Source organism: Talpa occidentalis, unplaced genomic scaffold (assembly GCF_014898055.3).
Source record: "Talpa occidentalis isolate TD23 unplaced genomic scaffold, MPIMG_talOcc4v2.1 talOcc4.9, whole genome shotgun sequence".
Classification (NCBI taxonomy): Eukaryota; Metazoa; Chordata; class Mammalia; order Eulipotyphla; family Talpidae; genus Talpa; species Talpa occidentalis.
The window spans coordinates 105918361-105942981 of NW_023605305.1; the positions used below are offsets into that span (position 1 = coordinate 105918361).

The 24621-nt window shown below is 36.8% G+C and overlaps 1 protein-coding gene across 4 annotated transcripts in view; it reads right to left on the minus strand.

Annotated features, from left to right (window-relative positions):
- Positions 1 to 360: 360 nt before the first annotated feature.
- The window catches only part of WDR47 (WD repeat domain 47), a 43468-nt gene continuing 19207 nt past the window's right edge, over positions 361 to 24621 (minus strand). For all 4 annotated transcript variants that reach the window (XM_054691078.1, XM_054691080.1, XM_054691079.1 and 1 more), the window contains 9 exons: positions 22040 to 22218; positions 19244 to 19501; positions 15273 to 15348; positions 14234 to 14391; positions 11035 to 11204; positions 10045 to 10215; positions 9166 to 9301; positions 4385 to 4599; positions 361 to 1709 (listed from right to left, as the gene is read on the minus strand). In XM_054691078.1, coding sequence (XP_054547053.1) covers positions 1567 to 1709; positions 4385 to 4599; positions 9166 to 9301; positions 10045 to 10215; positions 11035 to 11204; positions 14234 to 14391; positions 15273 to 15348; positions 19244 to 19501; positions 22040 to 22218 — 1506 coding nt within the window. In that variant the 3' untranslated portion in view covers positions 361 to 1566. The remainder of the gene's footprint in view (positions 1710 to 4384; positions 4600 to 9165; positions 9302 to 10044; positions 10216 to 11034; positions 11205 to 14233; positions 14392 to 15272; positions 15349 to 19243; positions 19502 to 22039; positions 22219 to 24621) is intronic.

The following is a 24621-nucleotide window of genomic DNA, read 5'->3' on the forward strand; positions in this document are numbered from 1 at the left end:
CGCAGCTACTGCAGCATGAGTTCGATCCCTGGCCAGCCAGGGAGCATCCCACATGGTGCAGCAGACCTCTTCTGACTCACCCGCTGTCCCCCTCAGCAGTGTATTTCAGTCGATCTGCCTGTTCTGTTCCCCACTGTCTCTGGTAAATCCTCTCACCCCCCACACCTCTGGTCTGTACCCCAGTTCTTGTATGCATAAATAAATTAAAAAAATAAGTTACTGGAAGAACTTTAGAAAGAAACATAAATTGACTGTGGGTTTCACCCACTGGACCACAACACCTCCAACTAAACTGAAAACAAAAGCAAAAACACTCTAAAGTAAGCCACAGATACTTAGGAACAGGAAGTTATAGGTGTCTAGAGGTCTTTATTGAAATAATAGCACAGTTACACTTCTAATACCCTTTCCACTTGTATACAATAGATTAAAAATGCTTGCTACATACAGTGCACAGACATTTCAAAAATTAGAAACCAACTCAACTGCATTTGAAATAAATAAAATAGCCTATTTAATAATTTAAAGTAAAATTACTGTACAATATGAAAATAAGATACATAAATGTTAGGATCTACAATGCCATAGAAATAAAATTATTATTCTGCATTACATAAAACAGTGCAAGAAAAAAATCCAAATAAGCTTTTGGAGTGCAAAGTTTAAATTTTTCATTTTTAATTATCATGCAGACATAGCATTTCAAGCCATGCTATAGTCTATAGTAAAGTTTTTCATTTTAAGAGGAAAAATGCTAGCCAGAAAGTTTACTGTACCATCAAGTGTTGCATCACATAACAAGGCTGCGGCTCCGCTACTACAGTACAGTTCAGAAGGGAGGTATCTTGTTGCATTCAAAAAATTGAAATTAACAAATTTCTGAAGCAAACACATTTACCTTTTAACCCTGAAACAAAAAAATGGACAAAATAGTAACTATATCCCTGGTTTTCAGAAAAAAGAAAAGGCCTGTATCACATAATGAACTAAGAAGCAGTTTTCCATTCACCTTTAACTCCATAATGATCCTTAGTAAAAACAACCATGTAACTTTTGAGAGATATATAAAATTCTGACCTCTAGCTGACAAGTGATACACTATCATGGGATTGTGAGAAAAGCAAAAGTAATTTCTGAACACCTATGTCTAATCTGGGTAGAACTTGGCTGCATTACATTGTAATAATATGCTTAGAGTTCAATCTCAATGTGTATACAAAACTGTTATTTAGGCAAAGACCAAGGAATGCATTTAATACTAAACCGTAAACACATCGTCCACCTTGACTTTGGAGTGCACACTGACAACATACGAGCTCTTCTGTGGACTTTGGCAACAAGACTACACATAGCAGGTCACAGCAGCACGAGCTCACAGGAAGACTGGAAGCACTGCAGAATAACACCACCCAACACCTCCTATCAAAGGGATACATGGGAATAAGGGGCCTCCTCCTGCTAAGCCATTTTCTTGGTCAGTCTATGTTCTTCAAATGGGTAACTTTCACAACTCAGTAGTCTGTAAGTCTCTCTGCTTTCACTGCATAGACAGACAGTGCATGTACTCTATCCACTGTAAGTCCACAGGGTTACAGTTCTGTCTGCAGAGGATGACAGGAAGGACAGGTCCTGGGTGTGCCACCGGCACTGAATCACTTTGTCCTTGTGCTCCCCCACCACCATGATAGGAAGCTGCTTAGTGAGGTCCCCTAAATTAAAAGGAAAAGAGAGTTGATTTACAATGCAAAATAAGTATATGCACAGAGCTCTCAGACTTCCTATTACGTAAGACATTATAGTATGAAAAATCCCCAACTATATGAAAGTAATACATTGAAAGGCTTAAACTGGGGTAAATTACTGAACAACCAATCACGTTAGTAATATCCAGTAACATATGCAGCAACATTTGACATAACGGCCCTCACTCCCTGTGATTCTCTCAACTTGATTTCTCCCTGGCCTCGGGGCCATTACATTCTCAGTCTCCCTCCTCTTCCTGACAAAGTTTGGTGAGTCCCAAGAGTCAGCCTTCAAGTTTCTTGCTCCTTTCATACCCATTTCTTATTTTTCTGGTGCCATGGCTGTTGATACACAGTAGGTCCTTGAATAACCTCATTTCCTTATAGCATTATGAGAAAACACAATCCTGGCCAATGTTGACACAGGTAATTTTATTAGAGGATCTGCTTTCATTACATGTTCTTTCACTTAAAGTTGCAGCTTCCCAGTTTAAAACTGAACTCTTGGACCTCCCTGGTGGCGCAGGTGGTTGAGCGCCGCACTGTGAAGCTGTTTGCAGCCTCTGCAGCATGGGTTTGATCCCGGCTGGCGGAGAGAATCCCACATGGCGCGACAGACCTCTCCTGTCTCGCCTGCTGCTCCCCTCAGCAGTGGATTTAAGTCAGTCTGCCTGTTCTGTTCCCCACTCTGTCTTTGGTGAATCCTCTCACCCTCCCGTGCATCTGGCCTGTACCCCAGCACTTGTATAAATAAAAAATAAAATAAATAAAACTGAACTCTTGATATTCATCTCTAAGCCTGTTCTTCCCCCTGCCTGTCTCCCTCATCTCAGTTAAAGCATTGCCCATTCTGGCTGTTGTGCCCAAACTTTAGGAATCAGGATTAATTCCTTTATCTCTCACTCCCCAAGTTTAATCCAATCAAATTTAAATATGCTCCAAATTCAATCATTTATTACCTCTGCCACCTCTACCACCCCAGTGCAAGCCACCAACATGTTTTCCCTAAACTGCTCCAATAGCCTCCTCACTGATATACTTATAAACCATTTTCCTTAAAAAACTTAAAATTATCTTTTTAAAATGTGTGATTTATAATAAGAAATATATACTTGGTCAATGAGTTAATCAATCATGTCTGGGTAATGACGCCCTCATAAAAACCCAAAAGGTCGGGGTTCAGGTAGCTCCAGGTTGGTGAACAGATGGAGACTGGGGAGAATGGCAGACTCATGTTGAAGGCATGAAAGGTCCACATCCTTCCTACAAAAACACTGCCCTATCTGGCTGTTTCTGCATTATATCCTTTTATAAAAACTTACTCTAACAAGTAAAATGTTTATCTGACTTCTGTGAGCTGGTAAAGCAAATTAATAGAGCCCAGGGAAGGAGTTTTGGGAAAACTGATTTATAGACATGTTGTTCAGAAGCACGGGTATCACCCTGCATTTGGAAATAGCATCTGAAATGGGATGGAGAAGATGCAGTACTGTAGAACATGACTGTCTCTGGGCAGACAATGTCATAATTAAGTTGAACTGGAGGATACCCAGCTGGTACTGGAGAATTGCTTATTGTATATATGGGAAACCCCCTCCCCACATTGGAAATTGGACCCAGCAACCCAAAAGAAAATGTAATTCAGATCATATCACTCTCTGTTTTAAATCTTTCAAAGGATTGCCATTATGCCCTTAAAAATGCCTAAAAGCCCTGCTTCTCACTTACTGTCCTCTCTCTCCTGCGCTCATTAAGCTCCAGTCACACAAGTTTCCTGCAGTGTCCTGCACATGCCAATTTCATTCGGCCTCAGCAACTTCATGCTTTCTATGGTCTATGAGGTCCTAGTGTGGCTTCTTCCTTTCCATCACTCAAGTCTCTTCACAAACAGCTCTTCCCTGCAGAGAACTACTTTATCCCATCTAAAATAGCCTTCCCCGGCGCAGCAGACCTCTCCTGTCTGCCCGCTGCTCCCCTCAGCAGTGGATTTCAGTCAGTCTGCCTGTTGTGTTCCCCACTCTGTCTCTGGTGATTCTCTGACCTGTACCCCAGCTCTTGTATGCATAAATAAATAAATCTTAAAAAAAAATAAAATGGCTTTCCCTTTTGACCTTAGTAGTTTGCTAATTTTTTAAAAACACCTGCCAATACTTAAATTACATCACTTACTGGTTTTCTTTTTATCCATCTCTAAAATGTAAGTTCCATCAAGAAGTCACCGTGTTATTCATTTTTCTGTCCCTCGTTGTTACCCAATAGATATTTGTTTAATGAATTTTTAACTAATTACACAAAGTCGTACACTAAGTTTTTTAAAGTAGAGGCAAATAGGAGCTCATAAATGCCCATTTTACCATCTGCCACTATCAAACTCAGGATGAGTCGGCATAATAAACGTTGATTCTTTTAAATATTTTAAAAACTATGTACTATTAAAAAACAAATCCATTTTTAAAAACCTCAGTTAATTTAATAATTTGCTACACTTGTCTCAATATAGCACCAGTAAATTGCTCAGTAAAGACTATAAAACTAAAATTCAAAAAGGTTGTGTAGTTAGTAATAAAAGATTAACAAAAAAAGAAAGACACCAAATAGAATAGCAGAGACTGAAAACAAGAAAACAGGTCAATATTAATCACCTTGTAGGTCTGTCACCTTAATTTTCATGTCGTAGGATCCTGTTAGTAAGTAATGAGCTCCAGGAGAGAATCGAACAGAGCGAACATCACTGGAGTGAGGGTGATAACTTTGTACCATTCGTCCGCCTCTTATGTCATACAACATGCAGCTAGAATCTTCTTGTCCTGTGGCTAAGAGACGGCCACTGGGATCTACGGCTACAGATGCTACTGCACTACCTACAGCAGGAGAAAGGGAAGTTTCAATATGGAAAAATCAACATAGCTTAACTTCAACAGCTAATTACATTTGCTGAACCATACACTAAGGATATGATATAGCTTATAGCTACGGAAGAATTCAAACTGACTTCAATCAACAAACATTTGTGTCCTGTTTAGGGGCAAGGTATGAAGCAAGATTCTGTGAGTAATGAGAAAAGCCCACTGGGACAGCATTACAGAGCTTTCACTGCTGGGTAAGTGCCCACAAATACTCCCATATGCAACCTAAGAGTTTAATAGGGGGAATCATAAGTTAAATAACGAAATATGTTTCAGAACATGGTGTAGGAAATGTCTCAAAGCAACATGAATACAAGAGGAACACAACAGAAAATAAGCCCTGAGTTCACAGGCTGAAGCCCAAACCCCATAACATGTATTTTCAAACAATAATGCCCCAAGGAACATGAAATGCTTGTCAGGGATGAAAAAAAAAAAATCTCTAAAAATCAATGTTCTGTAGTCCTCCAAAGCTTTATCCTACCCCAAAAAAATCTTGTTCTTTATAAGTACTTAATTTCTCTTATTAGGAAAATATTTAATATAGTTTTTCTCCTTAGTGTAGGCAATAACAAAAGTAAGGTTGAAGAACAGTGCTCTCGACCAAATCACCTGGGAAGACTTCACAGAACAGGGACATCAGTTAGATCCTTAAGAACAGTAAACAGTATAAATGGGAGGGGCGGGAGGGGGGGTCATATGTATTATACAGTCATATTATTAAAAAATGATTTGTTTGAAAGAAAATAATCCTGTCAAAAAATGGGCAGAAGAGCTAAAAAGAAACTTCTCTGAAGAGGAAATGCAAATGGCCAACAGGCATATGAAAAAATGTTCAACATCACTTGTAATCAGGGAATGCAAATCAAAACTACCATGAGATACCATCTTACACCAGTGAGAATGGCACATATTAAAAAAACTAGCAACAACAAGTGTCGAGGGTGTTTGGAGAAAAAGGAAGAGGAAATGCAAATGGCAACAGGCATATGAAAAAATGTTCAACATCACTTGTAATCAGGGAAATGCAAATCAAAACTACCATGAGATACCATCTTACACCAGTGAGAATGGCACATATTAAAAAAACTAGCAACAACAAGTGTTGGCGAGGGTGTTTGGAGAAAAAGGAACTCTTCTGCACTGTTGGTGGGAGTGCAAACAGGTCCAACCACTATGGAGAGCTGTGTGGAGATTTCTGGACCTGCTAAACATAGAGCTTCCATATGATCCAGCAATTCCACTCCTAGGTATTTACCCAAAGGACACAGAAACATCAATTCCAAAGAACACCTGCACCCCTATGTTTATAGCAGCACTATTTACAATAGCTAAGCTTTGGAAACAGCCCAAATGCCCAAAAATAGATGACTGGATTAAGAAGATGTGGTACATATATACCATGGAATATTACTCAGCATTCAAAAAAGATAAACACATGCAATTTGCAGCAACATGGATGGCGCTGGAAGGGATCATGCTCAGCGAAATAAGCCAAAAAGAAAAAGAAAAATACCGGATGGTCTCACTCATAGCAGGAATCTAGAAAACTTAAATAAGGGACCAGAAAAATGAATAACTATAAGAAAGCGAAAATCAAAATCAACAAAAAACTATGAACCAGAGACACTTTTTGGGGGGTGGGGGGCGGGAGGGGAGGGATTGGGGTCAGAATGGGGGGGTTGCAATTGTATGGGGAATATAAAAATAAAATTTATTATTAAAAAAAAAAAGATCACCATAAAAAAAATGATTTGTTTGAAATTTTGATTGAGAAAACAAGAAGGCTAATATGGTCAGGAAGAATTACTCAAGCAAATGTTTAGAAGAAAAAAAAAAAAGTATGTGCAATAGTTTTATGATAGGTAATAACAGAGACAGAAAGAAGACAAAAATCCTGAGCCTAAGGAGCAACATTTGGGGCTGTGCAGAGGAGAAAAAGGCAGCAAAGGCGTAGTTACCCAGAAAGGTTAAAGAAGTTAAGAAAGCCCAAAGAAAAGAGCTAAACCATTATGTGCTGCTGAAGGCCGAAGGGAGATGAGGATGTAAATGTGATTTGACAACATGAGGCGAGGGGCATCAGTGATCCTGACAATGCAGCTCTCATTAGAATGGTGGCTGCGGGACACATACTGGACAGAGGGAACACGGGGAACGCACTAATAGGCAACACTTTTGAGACATCTGAGTAAGAAAAGGAGTAAAAAATTAGGAAGAGGAAGTAGAGGAAGAAACATCAATATTGCAAGAGACAGAAAATGACCCCAAAATTAAAGTCCCAGAAAAAAGGCTGAAGTAATTCAGACAGCAGAAAGTTCAGAGATAACGTAGTGATAAGTATATAGAAACTAAGAAAACAAAACTAAAAAGCAATTATTACCACCGAGGAAAACAAAAGATATGCAAGAAAATATATGAATAGCACTTCCGTGGTTAAATATAATGTAAAATATAATACTGATGTAACCAAACTTGACAGAACTATAGCAAAAGGATGGGACAGGGAAGTATGTAAATGGATGAGGGATGGTAGGAGTTGGAAAGGGACATGAGAAAATTAAATCTTCATCTTCTATGGTGGAAAGAAAATCAATGATCTCAAAAGGCTATGATTATAGACATGCAATTTAGATATATGAAAATAAAACTGCAACAGGAGTTAAAAATGGTTGCTTCTGAGAAATGGGAAATGAGGCAGGGGATGGTGGGCAGGGGGTGATTCCTAAGGCAGTGTTATTTTTCTTAATAAGCTTTACTGAACTGTTTGACTCTTTATATTGTGTTATACATTAACTTTTTTAAAAAAGGATTTTATTTTTTGCATAGAACCGGGGTGCAGGACAGAGGTGTGGGGGGTGAGAGGATTCACCAGAGAGAGTGGGGAGCAGAACAAGCAGATCTACTGAAATACACTGCTGAGGGGAAGCTACACCACATGGGTCAGCTCCCTGGCCGGGAATCAAACTCAGGCCACCATGTTGGGCCTTTGTGGTAGTAGCACTGAGATTTAATTCTTAAGCCACATGGAGGCCCAATATGTACATTGCATTGCTATCAATGCAAAATTTTAACAGATCAATGATCAGAAATTCCTACGTATAAATATAAAATAGGTGTGTATATTTCAGACTCAAATTTGCTGTAATAAATCATATATAGTTTGAATCAAAGTATAGAAAAAGGTACATGAAAGTACAGAAAAAAGCATTTTTTAAAAAAAACCCTCCAAGAGGCTCCCTGGCAGCGAAGGGTTAAAGTATCAGCACTATCAAGCTATTGCCAGCCACTGTGGCATGACTTTGATCTCCTGCCAGGGAGCTAACCCACCCACATGACCCACATGGCGCAGCAGACCTCTCCTGTCTTACCCACTGCTCCCCTTAGCAGTGTAATTCAGCAGATCTGCCTGTTCTGCTCCCTACTCTGTCTCTGGTGAATGCTTTCACCCCCCCACACCTCTGGCCTACATCCCAGTTCTTGTATGCATAAATAAATAAAAATAAATCTTAAAAAAAAAAAACCCTCCAGCAGTTAGGAATATAAGGCAGGCCCTAACACTTGAAATAGTGCCAAAGAATTGCTATTAAAAACTACAAAGACTGGGGCCTCCCCAGTGGTGCAGTGGTTGAGTGCTGGGTTGCAAAGCTGACCGCAGCCTCTGCAGCGCCGGTTCGATCCCCACCACGGGGTGAGGGTCCCACATGGCACGCACACCTCTCCTGCCGCCCACTGCTTCCCTCAGCAGTGTATTTCATCAGTCTGCCTGTTCTGCTCTCCGCTCTGACTCTGGTGAATTCTCTCACCCTCCCGTGCTTCTGACTGTACCCAGTGCTTATATAAATAAATAAATAACTCTTTAAAAAAAAAAAAAAAACTACAAAGACTGTAAAAAGAGTCTAAAATAAAGACTTCAGCAGAAAACTGTGACTCTTAGATATTCTATTGTTGGGACAAGCAGGAGTCTCAGTCTACCTCGAACAATTCAAGATGTGCTGTTAAGTTGAAAAAGAAAGACAGTTGTGTGTGTTAAAAAAGCAAGACATTTTTGTATTGATATGGTTAAAGGAAAAGGGAGATTATGAGATATGTAAACATTTTGGTGATATATTTATACAATATTTCCAGAAGAATAAATAAGGAACTAGTCCTTTAGATAAATATAAGAAGGATTAGGACTGGAAGGAGAATACTGTACTCTTTTTGTCCAATTTCCATTTTTGCCATATGCATACATTTGAAAAAAATGTCTTTTAAAAGTCTGAGTTCTTAAATGGCCCTAACAGAATAATTGGGGCAAAATACTAATGTCACTAGGCTTGTTTCCTAAGCTATCATTTTTACAAATAAAATAACATAGAAGAATTCTCAAAGAATTTAACGTAATCAACAAAAGTGCCAAGTATTCATTTTATTGTTGTTCCTATTCTTTTCAACATATATTCTGTAGGGGAGAAGTAGGTTAAGTGCAATTTATAAAGTTTCTTTCTCATATAAATTCATTTAAATTTCAGAAAAACCTACCAGTTCCATGGAAGGTTGTACCAACAACACGAACACAACTTGGTACTCGAAGATCCCAGAATCTAACAGTCTTATCTTGAGACCCAGATGCAATCATCCAGCCACTCCAGGTATAAAGTGCTAAAATATGCCCTGTGAAAGACCATATCCTCAGTTATAAAATTGAACAATACTATTCTATAACACATTCAAAGCTAAGTACTCCTTATTACTGGGCATGTGAAGGTCTGGCAAATCAAATATTAAATCAAATGTGGTAGATTTTCCACATACATCAAACATGTTGATACTTTTCAAGAAATTAAAATTCAGTAAAACATACATCAAAGCCATAATGAACACTCTTTTTTAGTGATTCAGTATTTCAGAACATCACAGTTCTGAAGGAAAAAAGTTATCATTTGAAGTTATTGCAAATTTTCCTCAGAGGAAATTTTCCTGAATTATGGAGTCTTATCACCAGCTTTGGAAGAGACACAGCTGGGGTCATACCTCAGATCTACCACATTTATCAGTAAGATTATATGAATCGTTATGCCCTCTTAAGTTTCACTTTTTTCGTGTATAAGATAGAGACAAAACTTCCTGCCTCATAAGATTGTTGTGATGATTAAATTAAGGAATTATGTCTATAAATAAAAAAGTTAGTGTACTGGGAAATGTTAGCCATCATTACTGTGTTGCTAGCCAAAGTTCACAACTTAAATTTTTGAAATAAAAATTCCCTGTCTTGAAGAAATCCCTTTTGATGAAAATATAGCCCTTAAAGAAAATGGCAAGGGAGGAGGTGAGGGGAGGGGGAGCTGGAAGGGAGGAAGGGTGACAGCACGAATTGGACAAAAAGAAAAGTAGCCTCTGAGACTGATGTCACATACCGGTATGTCCACTCAGAGCATGGAGGCCCTGTCCTCTTTGACAGTCAGTTGTATAAATGTTACAGTCCCCTGCACCAGCACTTATTAAAATAGCTCCACCACTTTCCGGGCCTTCCATAAATGCCAAGTCTCTAATTGTCCCATCATGCATACTAAATTCCAGATCTGGTCCTGAAACAGCAATAAGAATTAAAAAAAAAAGATGCTGCTCAATTTAATGTGATCATTTGAAATTCTAAACTGCCTCAAACATGACCAAAAATAAAGGCAGAGTGGTATGGGTTCATTTCACTTTACTGAGCAAAGGACTTTGAGAAATACCAATTCGGTTATCACTTAGAACAGCTATATGTCAATTTACCTTCTTGTATTTTATCCCAAAGAAAATAAAAGAAAAGGCAGATACTCTACAAAATATGCATTAAAAATTCTGGTGGTTATTTGAAAGTATTTTTCTTTAACAATAATTTTCTGGGCCTCCCTGGTGGCGCAGCAGTTGAGCGCTGGGTTGCGAAGCTGCCCGCAGCCTCTGCAGCACTGGTTCAATCCCCGGCCACTGGCGAGGGTCCCACATGGCACGCAGACTTCTCCTGCCACCCGCTGCTCCCCTCAGCAGTGTACTTCATCTGTCTGCCTGTTCTGTTCCCCACTCTGGCTTTGGTGAATTCTCTCACCCTCCCGCACTTGACTGTACCCAGTGCTTGTATAAATAAATAAAATCTTAAAAAAAAAAAAAAAAAACTGTCCTTTCCATCAAAATAATAATAATAGTAATAATAATTTTCTAAGGATTAGAAGCCACCTTGCCTCCTGTAAAAACTTACTGAAAAAGAATGCTTCTTGAATATGACTAAACAATTTGAATGCCAAAAAATTCTCCTAAATGCTATATTCCTATATTTTATTAGAGAAATAGAGAGGTATCAGAGATACAATATGAGGAAACCTAAAGAATGCACCCTAAGTGGCTGCTTACATACTCGGCCCTACCTGTGGCATTACAGGTCTCTGCATTGAAGGGCAACACTTTGACGTATTTGTCATTTGATCCTGTTGCTAGTAACTGTCCACACGGACTCCAGGCCACACAGTAAATGGATCCTTTATGGTGTTTATTCCTTTTAAAACGTACCACTGGCTGCTTAGGGATGTCGTGTGCACTACAAAGAAAAATTAAAGAAAGATATTTCCATTTTTTGCTTGCCAAAGTTAATGAATATGAAATTCTGGTGGTTCTTGAGGGAGAAAACAGATACCAGACAACATGTTAACAATTTCAAAATCTTAGAATAAACAAATTTACAGCATTTTAAAAAAATCCAAAAGTAAAATCATAAATCATCCTTATACTAATCTAACTCCCATTTGAGACCTCATAGGAATGGAATACTTTTAAAAGTTTTCATCATATATTTTTCAGATTTTAAAAGAGAAACCAAAGGAAATGAACTTTTAAAAAGAGCTAATAATGCTACCAAATTCAAAAAGTCCAATACACATTTAATGAACATTATGAGTAATTAGCTAGGGTTGAGGGGAGGCAAAGGACAGATGAAAAAATAAAGGCGGCAAGAGATGTGTCCAGAATTACAAATCTGGGGGGGCAGATATGTCATGGCTACCCACATTCAGTGAGGTGAGTGTAAGCATTACAGTCCAGTACAAAGCACTAGGCCTTAAAAGACAGGGAGAATTTTTACAGAAAAAATGAAGGTAGGCAAATAGCATTAGTAAAGATGAAGTATAGCAGGGAAAATCTTAGCCAAGCACACAGCATGGAAAGAGTCTGTGGACTCTAGAGTGAAGAATTCAGGACATCCCGGAAACCTGGGTGTAAATCGTGAATGAGGAGTTGCAGGCACAGCCGTGAAAGTACAAAATTCCACGTTTCTTAAGAGTTTAGTTTTTAATAGGAGTTAAACATTGGTTTTGTGGAGTAGAATCTTATCTGTACTTTAAAATAGACTACCAGTAGGTTACCAGACATTTTATTAGGTATAATGATAATATCAAGTCTATATATGAAGGTGTACATGTTTTAAGATTCATTCAAAAGGATGAAATGACCTGTCTAGAATTTACCTTATAATATTTTAGCAAACAAAAGATGATAAATATAACATGTGATAAAAATCTTGATAAGAATTTTATTTCAGTGGAGTAGTCCCTACTTTTACATACAACTGAAATTTTTCGCAATTAAGAAACTTATTACTAAGAAAGACTGACAAATCTTCAATACCTGGAAGGTATTTAATACTGATCTGGATCAGGTCAAAAGAGTCTCTTTTCAGTTGCAGTCAACTCATTGCCAGGGCCTACTAATTCTTTCTTTAAACAGACTTTACCTCCCCCATTTTGCTTCCTCTCCACTGCAATCATACTAGCCATCAATGACAGCAGCTTCTTACCTTTTTCCTAGGATCTACTTGTATTGACACCAGACCCACAGTCAGAGTGATGGTCTCAAGATATATCTAGATCCCAACACTGCTCTGCTTAAAACTTTCAGTAGCTTCTCAAGCTGCACTTAGGATAAATTCCAAAATGGCTACAAAGCTCTGCATAATTTGTTCATGTCCATATCTCTCACACTCCAGCCCACCTGCAGTTCCTCACAAAGCCTCTGCTCCCTCTGTTTATTATCTACTACCTCTCCACATGGGGGGTTCTATTCATCCTCAGATCTCAGCTTTAATACCTCTTCTCAAAGAGGTCTTTCCCTGACTCTGCAGTCCTCTCATCTCCCCATTTTACTCTGCTATAGCACCTGGTACTTTTTCTGCAAAACTTTCAGCACGATGTATAATTATATTTATTTGTGTGTTTATTTGCATAATGTCCATTATCTGCACTAAACCAGAAGTTCCATGAAGTCAATGAACATGTTCTTTTTAACTCACAACCACCTCCCAAACCTAGAATAATACCTAGCACATAGAAGGATCTCAAAATTGCTAAATAAAGGGACTAATTTTCACAAAAATCAGTTTCCTCACAAAATGTCTATATGTAACATTAATGCCAGCACATGAAATACAAAACAAGAGAAACAGTTAACTTAAGGTCAGGCTAACCCTAAAAATTCAAGTCTTTGGCATTGCCTCTGTAATTATTGCTATTTTCCATTCTGATCTGAAATTCTGCCTATTTTTCTTCATGTATTCCTACTCAACTTAAAAAAATGAGCACCAATAAATTACAATGGTATCATCTGACATGGGTCCTATTCTCCTTCCCAACCTTTGAATGTTACTGCAGCCCAAAAGCTTTAATTTTTGGTTTCAGAGACAGAGACTCTAATAAAAGCAATTAAAAAATTCTACTCTTGTGTTCCAAACTGGAGTTATATTTTTTTAAGTTTATTTTTAGATGAAGTACTTCTTTTCTTACATTGTTGTTAATTTTTGGACAGTATTTGATTTCTCCTCTCAGGTGCCGTCCCCATAGCTCTCCCACCACCGCAGCAGCCCCTGTGGTCCATCACTGTAGTCCCTTGTGCTCTTCCCTCCCTGGACTTATTATTTAAAAAGCCTTAGAGGCTTAGGAGTAGTGAAAAATTCCCGAAACACACTATGACATGTATTGATTTTTATTTTTAAAAAATAAAAGGATTAAAGATTTGTTTGGGTGCTTTTGTCTACTGGAAGGAAAATGATTCCACTTGTGGCATTCACTTCTTAAATTGCAAAATCTACCAAATACCTCATGATCTTTATTATGCCAACTAATTTTGATAATAAAAACCTTAAGAAATAAACTGACAAAAAGAATACCAAATAAAAAAGTAAAGAGTTCAAATTCAGTTTTCTTGAGATTCTACCTAAGTTATCTGCTTTCTTAGTAACTTTAAAGAATTGTGTACCTAATAGATAAGGTCATATCGGGGCCTCCCTGATGGCGCAGGGATTAAAGTCTCAGCACTATCAAGCTCTCCCCAGCCACTGCAGCATGAGTTTGATCCCAGTCAGGAAGGTGACCCACATGGCACAGCAGACCTCTCCTGTCTCGTCCATTGCTCCCCTCAGCAGTGTGTTTCAGTAGATCTGCATGTTCTGTCCCCACTCTGTCTCTGGTGAATCCTCTCACCCCCCGCACCTCTGGCCTGCATCCCAGTTCTTGTATGCATAAATAAATAAAAATAAATCTTTTTTTTTAATAGAATGGCAGTATAAATATCTATCCTTACCTTGGATCAATAACCTCTGGATAGGCACATACTCTCAGAGTTTTTGAATTTGAACCAACAGCATATAAACCACCACCCGGATGAAAGGCCACTGCTCTCACAGCTTGTGTGTCTTCCAGAGTATTAATACAAACAAACTGTTTTTTTGACTTGTCATCCTGTGGAAAGAATAAATATGAATGTCCTCCTATAACAAATGAATTGAAAAGAATTCATCTTTATTTTAAATTCAGTTGAACTGTATTATTTACTTTCTTACTTTATGCTCACTACCTACTATCATATATTCTCTTAAGTGGAAATCCCAATTAGCACAACTTTTCTGCTTGCTATTCATTACTAAATTTAAAGTGCAGATCGCTCATTCAAGTGTTTCTTCACTGACTATGACAATTAATTTGTGACATTGCCATAAATTAACTTCATTTGCTCCTCCAATGTGTTAAAAATTTGTTGCCATGTAAAACTAGATTTTACTTAAAAACCTACACTTACAGCTTTTCTTGAAAATCAAAAGAACTAAAAACACTAGTGTATTTCTCGGTGCAAAGGACACTATTCCTGTGTGCTTATCATAGAAACGGTCAGATTTATTCATGCTACCTTTTGCCTCCATAAGCATCTGAAATAATGTCTTTGTTTATGAGGTGAAAATGTGAACTAGGAAGATTAAGAGGGAGTGAAGTTGTATATTATTAAGGAAGGATGTCTGGTTCCAAACAAAAACAAAAAAACAACAACAAAAAACAGATGCATTAATGAGAAGCCCAAAGGAGATCTCGGTAACACCTGAGCAAATTAACCACAGAGAGTAGCACACAGTCCCACATCATCTGCCAAGATCACTACCGGGTAATTAATATAAATATTCTCACATGTGCTTAGCCCAGTGAAAACTCAAGACTACTGGGAGATAAATACCAGCATTTACTAACAGTAATGATTATTTCTAAAAATGGTTCTTTAACTTGAGAATTCCTTAGCTAAAATTACAAACATATTAAAAAAAACAATGAAACCTCCTTCTTCAAAGTATTACCTCTTCCCCTCTTGACCTTGATAGAATCCCTGAAGAATCTCCAAGAGGTGGCTTAATGACAGAATGTTCGGATGAGCTGTATGAGTAGAAATTCAAATGAAATTTACTCTGAACATCAAAATAGAAATTAAATTTATCCTTTCAATCACCAATATTTATCTTTCTTTCTTTCTTTTTTTTTTTTTTTTTGCAAAATAGCCTCACTGGTTCCAAAGTTTTTCTCTGGAGCCATTTGTTAAGAAGTTCTGGAATCAGTGATATCAAGCAGCTATAAGGAGGGGGCTGAGATGACATTCTTTTTTTTTTTTTTTTTATATAGAGGCATGTTTTCTTTCTTTCTTTCTTTTTTTTTTTTTTTTGTTTATACATGCACTGGGTACAGTCAGAAGCGCGGGAGGGTGAGAGAATTCACCAGAGCCAGAGCGGGGAGCAGAGCAGGCAGAAGGACCGAAGCACACTGCTGAGGGGAGCAGCAGGCGGCAGGAGAGGTCTGCGCGCCATGTGGGACCCTCCTCCGGTGGCCGGGGAGCAGCCGGGGATCGAACTGGCGTGCAGAGGCCGCGGGCAGCTTCGCAACCCAGCGCTCAACCGCTGCGCCACCGGGGAGGCCCTGAGATGACATTCTTAAAAGTAAAGTCAAAGCTCACAAATTAAAGTGAGGTATCCAGTATTTTTCACCTGCTTAGTTCCAGAATCCTGGTTGTCATGCTTTATCCTATCCCAGGCAAGAACTTGAATTGCTCTTTAGGAAGATTATCTAGCGCCAGAGAAAAGACTAACAAAGACTGACAGCTGAGGATCCCACAATAAAGAATGTTTCCATTTATTCATTTTTTTGTGAGGTCAGTATTAAAGGCCCCTTCCTTCCAAACAGTACTTTTTTTTTTTTTTAATGTCACACTCTTTACACATAAAGATTTCTAAATACTGGAAGAAAATCTCCTAGATGAAAGTCAGATTAAGTGAACAGATAAACAATTTGGAAGTAGAAAGGCAATTCAGCAAACAAAAGTTAAAAAAATATAATTAAAATCCTTACAAATAGAAGAGAAAATAATGAAATCCAGGAAACAAGAATAGATACCTATTTAAAACAATTTTTTAAAGAGAATAAGTTCAGAAAATAAAAATATGGCAGTAGAAAAAAATCAATAGAAAATAGAGATGAGGAAAATGCTAATATTTTTTCAATTATCCATAATTAAAATTTTCAGCAAAAAGACACCAAAAATACCAAGTATGATAAAAGAAAACAGACTCCCTCTGAGGCATATCATGAAGTTTTAGAATATCAATGAAGAGAAAGTCCTAAAAAAAAAAAATGCAGAGTAGGAAAAAAAAAAATCCAGAGGAGAAAAATCAGCAGGCTTATGTAAAAGATCAGGTCACAATGACATCTTCTTTATACCACTGAAACTAGAAGATCATGTAACAATGATTTTGAAACTCTGAGGAATGATTTTCATCCTAGAATTCTATAGTCAGCAAAATTATCAAATCAAATGTGATATAAACAGAGTTGCAAGGTCTCCAAAACTACACCTCTAGATGTATCTCTTTTTGGGAAACTACATGAAATTCTGAAAACTGGGGATTCAATACAGGAAAGGGGCAAAGGAAATTCCCAGAAGGACTGTGACAGGAAGTTTCGGGACTCTTCAGTTCTAAATAAAATAATAATGAATATAAAGTAAAACAGGGGCCTCCCCGGTGGCGCAGCGGTTGAGCGCTGGGTTGCGAAGCTGCCCGCGGCCTCTGCGGCGCCGGTTCGATCCCCGGCTGCTCCCCGGCCACCAGAGGAGGGTCCCACATGGCGCGCAGACCTCTCCTGCCGCCCGCTGCTCCCCTCGGCAGTGTACTTCGGTCCTTCTGCCTGCTCTGCTCCCCGCTCTGGCTCTGGTGAATTCTCTCACCCTCCCGCGCTTCTGACTGTACCCAGTGCATGTATAAACAAAAAAACAAACAAACAAACAAAATAAATAAATAAAAAAAAAAACATGCCTCTATAAAAAAAAAAAAAAAAAAAAAAAAAAGATTTAAAGTAAAACAGGAGTGATCCTGGAGGAATGTCTCACAGAGAGAAAAAATGGAAAAGAGAAAGCACCTGATTTTTTTTTTACTGTAATAAGAGAAGCTTTATGATTTTACAGTTCTGTCAAAGCATCTGTAGATAGTTTAGTGATAGGTACTCAGGAAACTAAACGTACTCATGTATTACACACACACCCCCAAAATGAGGGAATTAATCACCCCAGGAAAAAAAAAAAAAAAGCTGTATTAAAAGGAAAAGTAATCATATTACATTACATAACTCAACAGTAAATAACATGTACATGGCCACAATGTGGTTACCGATTTAAACAAAAATTAATACATACTGGGAAAAAGGGGTAAACAGAGAGTGTGCTGTTGGTGATATGCACAGTAGCTAAATCTAAAGGACAGGGAATCAGTGGATAATAAACACAGTAGTAAAAGGATGTTAATCAGAAATGTGTTAAGCCAGATAGGACCTCCCCTGGTGGCGCAGCAGTTGAGTGCTGGGCTGCGAAGCTGCCCACAGCCTCTGCAGTGCCGGTTCGATCCCCGGCCACCAGCGAGGGTCCCACATGGCGAGGGTCCCACATGGCACGACAGACCTCTCCTGCTGCGCCCACTGCTCCCCTCAGCAGTGTATTTCGTCAGTCTGCCTGTTCTGTTCCCCGCTCTGGCTCTGGTGAATTCTCTCACCCTCCCGTGCTTCTGACTGTACCCAGTGCTTGTATAAATAAATAAATAAATCTTTAAAAAAAAAAAAAATGTGGAGATACAGAGCAAAAGAGAGAGCTAACCCAGTTAACTGGATTGAAAATGGTAGCCTACCAGAAACAGAAATCATGAACAAAGATGGGTAAGAAATGGGCTTCTCCATTGTTTTAAGACTTTGAGTTATTTGTTTTTTAAATCATGTACTTTGATAAAAATAAAAATTAAACTTTAAAATCTGAGTCCTAATTTTGGGAATATACAAAATAAGTGTTTTAGAAACTTTATTTTTTTTAAAGATTTTTTTTTTTTAATACAATAGCTGGGGTACAGGCCAGAGACGCAGTACGGTGAGAGGATTCACCAGAGACAGAGTGGGGAGCGGAACAGGCAGATAGACCGAAAGCACTGCTGAGGGGAGCAGCAGGTGCAACAGGAGAGGTCTGCCTCACTATGTGGGAATCTCCCTGGCTGGCCGGGAATGGAACCTGCGCTGCAGAGGCTGCAGACAGTTTCACCACACTGTGCTCAACCCGCTGCGCCATGGGGGAGGCCCTTAGAAACCTTAAAAAAGAAGAAAATATTGGATACGCTGTGTTCTGAAATATAAAACTCAAGCTTTTGATGTTGGATTTGTAAGGTTAATTCCCAGGAGCATCCAAATGCCAAAAGCAAGTTTTGCATTTTCAAATGAACTACTCTGAAAGGTATTTAATGTTAAGAACAGATGAAGAAAATGACCCTTAATTACTCCCAGTGCATAGATAAATACTTGTTTACTAATGTTACCAAAATAAAAAATTTCCTAGACTAGTGAAAACTAAGTATGGAACGTCTTCAACTGCTGTTGCAAGAGTTGCCAACACTATCTCGCGCAATCATCCCATCAGGTTACAAAACCTTTTGTGCTCTAAAAGTCTGTGAATTAAAGGTTATTTGTTGAAAGATTATACCAATGCAAGGAAAAAAATCAAAAGATAAAGCTTCAAACTTCATGATCGCAGAATAAGATGGTTTAAAAAAATAGAAAAATATAAGCAGACTAAAGATTAAGAGACTTAGACATCAATAGAAAATATAGATAAATAAAGGTAGATTAGGAAAAAAATTTGGTAAGTAACAAGACTCAGTCTTCTTCGTAAGACTCCAAAGAAAAGTGCAACTTTAAATGTCTATTCATTAATAGGAAGCTGATATTTCCAGATTTTACAAAGTCAAGCACTTACATTTGGTTTCCACAAGGTGATTCCTCAAGAAAAGGTATATGGTTTGTTGACCCAGGATTACGTTGAGTACTTGTGTGGATATTTGAAGTATCATGTGTTAATCTCTGACTAGTGTCTTGGGGTGGTGTATTAAAACTTGTTACAGAAGAATTACTAGATCCATTGCCTTTGCTCCCATTACATTGCTGGCTGAGTACTGATACCTCGTTACCAAGGCTATCCATTCCAATATTTAATTCACCAAGCTTTTGAATGGACCTATAAAATAAAACAATGTAATTATTTTAAAATAAAAACTTAATCACATTCCTAACTTATAAAAGATTGAAAGTTTGAGAAAGTAAACACATACATCTATAATATATCAGCTATGGCAAGTTCAGTACTAAAAATTACACTAATTAAGGTATAACCAGGACTCTGAAGATATGAATTTTCCTACAGTACAATACTAAAAAGGAGATAGATACAATGAAAATCAGTGATTTTTAAAAATTTAGCATCATTTATTATATAAAACAAAAAAAATTCTGGATAACTTTAACTTTCAACTTAAAAATTAATTTCTCAAAATAGTAAAAAAGCCACCATTATCAAAATTTCTCAGCAACAAAACAAGTGATTATGTTGTGCTCAAAGCTTTAATGGGCACACAGAAGAAGCTGTTGGATTCTCAAGATTTAGCCCAGAATTGGCCTAGGGTCACTACCCAAACTATATTCAAAATGAGAGAGAACTACTAAACAGGAGTGTGACTGTCAATAGGTGTTGTGGTTTATTTTATTTTCTAATTTTCCTACATTAAAAATGTGTATGTTTAGACTTAAAAAACATAGAAAGAATAGTTTAAAAAAGGAATTGACAGCCATTAAATATCTAACAGTTAATTTATTAGACAGCATTTCCCAAATTATCTTCTATGAAACACTAATCCTGTGTAATGTTTCCCATAAAGTCTGATGTCAAATAAATTTGGGAAATGCCTACTTAAGTAAAAAGTCTAAAATGTTAACATATCATTTGACTCTAAAAGTGGGGAGGATAGGGAAGTACAAATATCCTATAAGTTCCAAATAAGTTGTGCCAACTATTAGTATTAATAGAAACAAAAATATCAGGAGGTATAGTCATATAATTAAAATTCCATTATGTTGCTGATATTTTCAATAAGATCTTATTTCTATGTATCTATGACTCCTCTTTCCATGGTCCTTAGAAGGAAAAAGCAAAATTTAAATCTAGAAACTATGCTGACTATACATTTAAACTATGTATTTCAATTTACAAATCCTCTCTCTATTCAATTTGTGCTTGGTATAAGTATTTTGAAGTCTAGAACAGGCTTCAGATATGTCAAACTACAGGTCTAAAAGAAGGATATAATAAAAGTATTATATTAAAGGGCTAGAAAACAAAATAGATAAGAAAAGATTAAGAGAACAATAGAAAATTCATGTGAAACTAATTTACAAAAGCTTAGGATAGACATTCATTCATACAACAGACCTGGTTATCCCATGGATTTTTATAATATACTTTACCTTTCAATGTAATTTTAAAGTATGATCTCCAAAAAAATTTGAGAACATCTGATAAACAATAAATATGCGCTAAACTGAACCTAAGGTATAAGAACTTGAATTCTAACTTATGATTGTCTTTAAAGAAAGGACAAACCATCTTAAATAGTTTAACTTTTTTCCTAAGGAAGTATATGCTTACAATTATTGAAGTCACAGAACCTTGCCACATTATCTTCTAACTTAACACTAGATATCTGCTTTCACTGAAAAATAAAATGGACAGGATCAAATTGCAAACCACAATTTTTATGTATATGAAGAAGACATGCAAAAATCAAAAGTGGCAAGTCATCAAATTAGGTTAATTCTGATAAGCCTTTCATTGGAGTTGATAAGAAAAAAAAATCCTCAAACTGAAAGTTCAGAGGTCTACTCAGACTCGTTAGATTGCCACTATAAATATTCCTTGAGATAAGGTTTAAAGATAGGAACAATTTCAAGTTCACACGGTTTCTACAAACCTCAGAGTGTCAAACAAATGACTTCCAATATTTTTGAACTACGAACTGACAGTCATCACTGCATTGCCTAGTCATATCATGATGACAGCCAGCATAAGTGGCACACTTCCTATTTTATGTAAACTCATTTAATCTTCCAACAACCCTACTCACTTAAATACACATATTCTGGTTTACTGATTAAAAAAAGGGATGAGATATATATACACCTTCTATAACTAAAAATAATGTGAGTTTATAGTCTTGGCAGAAATTATTAAAAAAAATGTAAATATATTGAATTTAAAAGAATCTGAAAGCTTAAGCACTCAAAATGACAATAAAAACAACAGCTAACACTTAATATAGTGCTTACTATGTGTCAAGTTCTAATACTTTATATAGATTAATTCATTTAATATTCATGGCCATCCTTTGAAGTAGATCAAGAAAAAAGCAGAGAAGCTAAGTAACTCCTATGTGCTCAGCTACTCTGAGACAAAGCTGGATCCACCTGGCAGTCTACTTCCAGCCTGTGCTTCAAAGCACCACATTCTCCTGCTCTTGTTGCTTATATGTGAAAGAATGTTTAAAGGGAAAAACAAAATTAAACGAGCCCTCAGAAAGCTTTGACTAGAAAATATTATGTTAACACTCCATATTACTTGAAACACTTAAAAAGCTTGAAAATTCCATGGAAAGTAGCAGTTGTCATATGCTTTTAAGTTTTCATATAATCCCTTATATTTTTAAAAAGTGACTAAAAGACCAACCTATTAAGGAATTGTTCAGTAAGATTCTGCTGCTGATCAGGACCATCTTCCTGATTGACACCTCCTTCAAGCAGCATCTGTTGGTATATCTGTCGCTGTTGCTCCTTCTGTTCTAAATGTTGTTGGTAGCGCAATCTTTGCCGATAATATTCTTGAAATTGTTCTGTTGAATCTCGAAGCTTAAAAAAATAGAAAAAAATAATATATTTGAGAAGACTATGCTTGAATTATGTCCTTACTCAACAGTAACTTCTATAAATGCTATTTGTTTAAAAATAAACAAATAGCTACTTAACAATTAAGCAATACTTAACATATTGCTCTTTGAAAAATAATATACTGACTGTCCATGGGTTTTAATAGTCAAGTAAGTAATTAAGTTGCTTTATTCCACAGGAAGAGATGGACCAAAATGAACAGTCATGATCCTTTCATAAGGGAACACATTGAGGAGCTTTTGCGAAACATCAGAACACAAGTGCTCATAAAATTAATAAAGCCTTACACAAGAATACATATTCCTTTTATTTCTAAGGAGTTAAACATAGATGTAGCTGATGTGGAGAGCTTACTGGTGCAGTGCATATTGGATAACACTATTCATGGCAGAATTGATCAAGTCAACCAACTTCTTGAACTGGATCATCAGAAGAGGGGTGGTGCCCGATATACTGCACTAGATAAATGGACCAACCAACTAAATTCTCTCAACCAGGCTGTAGTCAGTAAACTGGCTTAACAGAGAACAAGCTTTTACAGACATACTTAAAGCAACAGTGCAGAGATATAATCCTTAAAAGAACTGGGAATGGCAAAACTACTGTCGGTTGATGTGTCCTGAAAATTATTGGCGTTATGGCAGAAGTGCTTTTTTTGATCAACTGGTTTGTGTTTTGCTGCTGCATTTATCCCAAGAAAAACAGCTTTAATCTCCAGAAGAAAACCAAAATGCCATGGGATTTATGCTGTATTGACATCTTGCCCTAAGCATACAACATCATAGTAATTTGTCATGGGCAACATGACCAGAGAGAAGATTTTTGTCATGATTTTAAATACACTGACACGCTACTGTTGGTTAAATTTAAACATGTTTTACCTGCAGAAATTCTCTCACAAATAACCTGCAATAACTTGAAATGCATACCCTTTTGAACACTTCCTTTTCTCATGTATAAATTAAAATGTTTGCTGAATTTTGCAAAATGTCAATTCTCCAAAAATGTGTCCGTATATTTCTGTACCTGCAGTGTAGTAAAGGTTTAGACGAAACCCCATAACTATAGTGGCATACTGTCACTTAGGTTTCAAGCAGCAAAATAAACAGTGCAGCTCAGAAAAAAAAAAAAAAAAATGAACAGTCATTCTGAACCTCTGGCTAAACAAATCACAATGATAACAGAAGAGAGAAAATGAATGTGGATAAAGACTAATACAAACCTATATATATTACTTGAGAAAAAATATTTAGTGAGGAACTGCAGGGATATTTAATAAACCCTGTCCAATACACTTAATTTATGCAAGTAAATGGCTTAATAGGTTACTCTAGAGAGAAACGTAAAATTTCCCTCTATTTTAATAAAAAACTACTTTATTTCAAGATTTAAATGGTCATTCACAGGTAGTGGAATAAATGGGTTTAACTTGTCAATCTCAAATTGCTACTTCACCCTTCTAAAAGAACTGTAAAACATTTAAACAAATTTATAGGACTTAGATATTTAGTGAATTCTAACATTGGTATAGATTCTCCTGTCAAGTTGGAGTCTAGTCATATTACATGGACCAGGTACACTGGGGTTACCCTGAAACAAATCAATCATCTCTATCAATCATGCCAACACTGACAATAAGCTTAAACAAGAGTTCTGCATAGCTAACTAAAGCTGTTAAATCTTTTTTTTCCAGGATATAGTAACAATCCTTCTTTATTAATATTGTGAATATAACTATAATGCCCATTTCTCCCTCCCCCAAACCCATGGCAACCTCTATTCTATTTTCTGTCTCCAAGATTTTGCCTATTCTAGATATCTCATATAAGTGGAATCATACAATATTTCTCATATTGGGTCTGGTTTATATCTCTTAGCATGATAATGTAGCATTCTGCTGTTGTTGGATGCAGCATTGTACAGATGTCTATTATATCTAGTTGGTTTAAGTGCTATTCAAGTCCTCTATATCCTTCTATTGACCTTCTGTTTAGATGCTCTATTACTATTAAGGGGTTTTGGAGTCTCCATCTATTATTAAAGAACTATCTATTTCTTCCTTCAACTATGACAATGCTTGCTTCATATATTTTGTGGTTCTACAGTTTGGTGCATATATGAATGTACTTTCAATAATCATTTTTCTACTATATTTTTCATATTTAGTTGAAAACAAACTTATTCAACTTACTAGATAAAACTTACACATTACTTCATACCACAAAAACTAAAATACCACAAAAAAAATCTAGAACTCCAAAAGCTTAGATGAAAGGTCATTATATTATAAAGGTCATTAGTTTATTATTCACTAAATCTAGTTAGTAAAATACAGAGTTTATATATGAAAAATACAAATTGTAC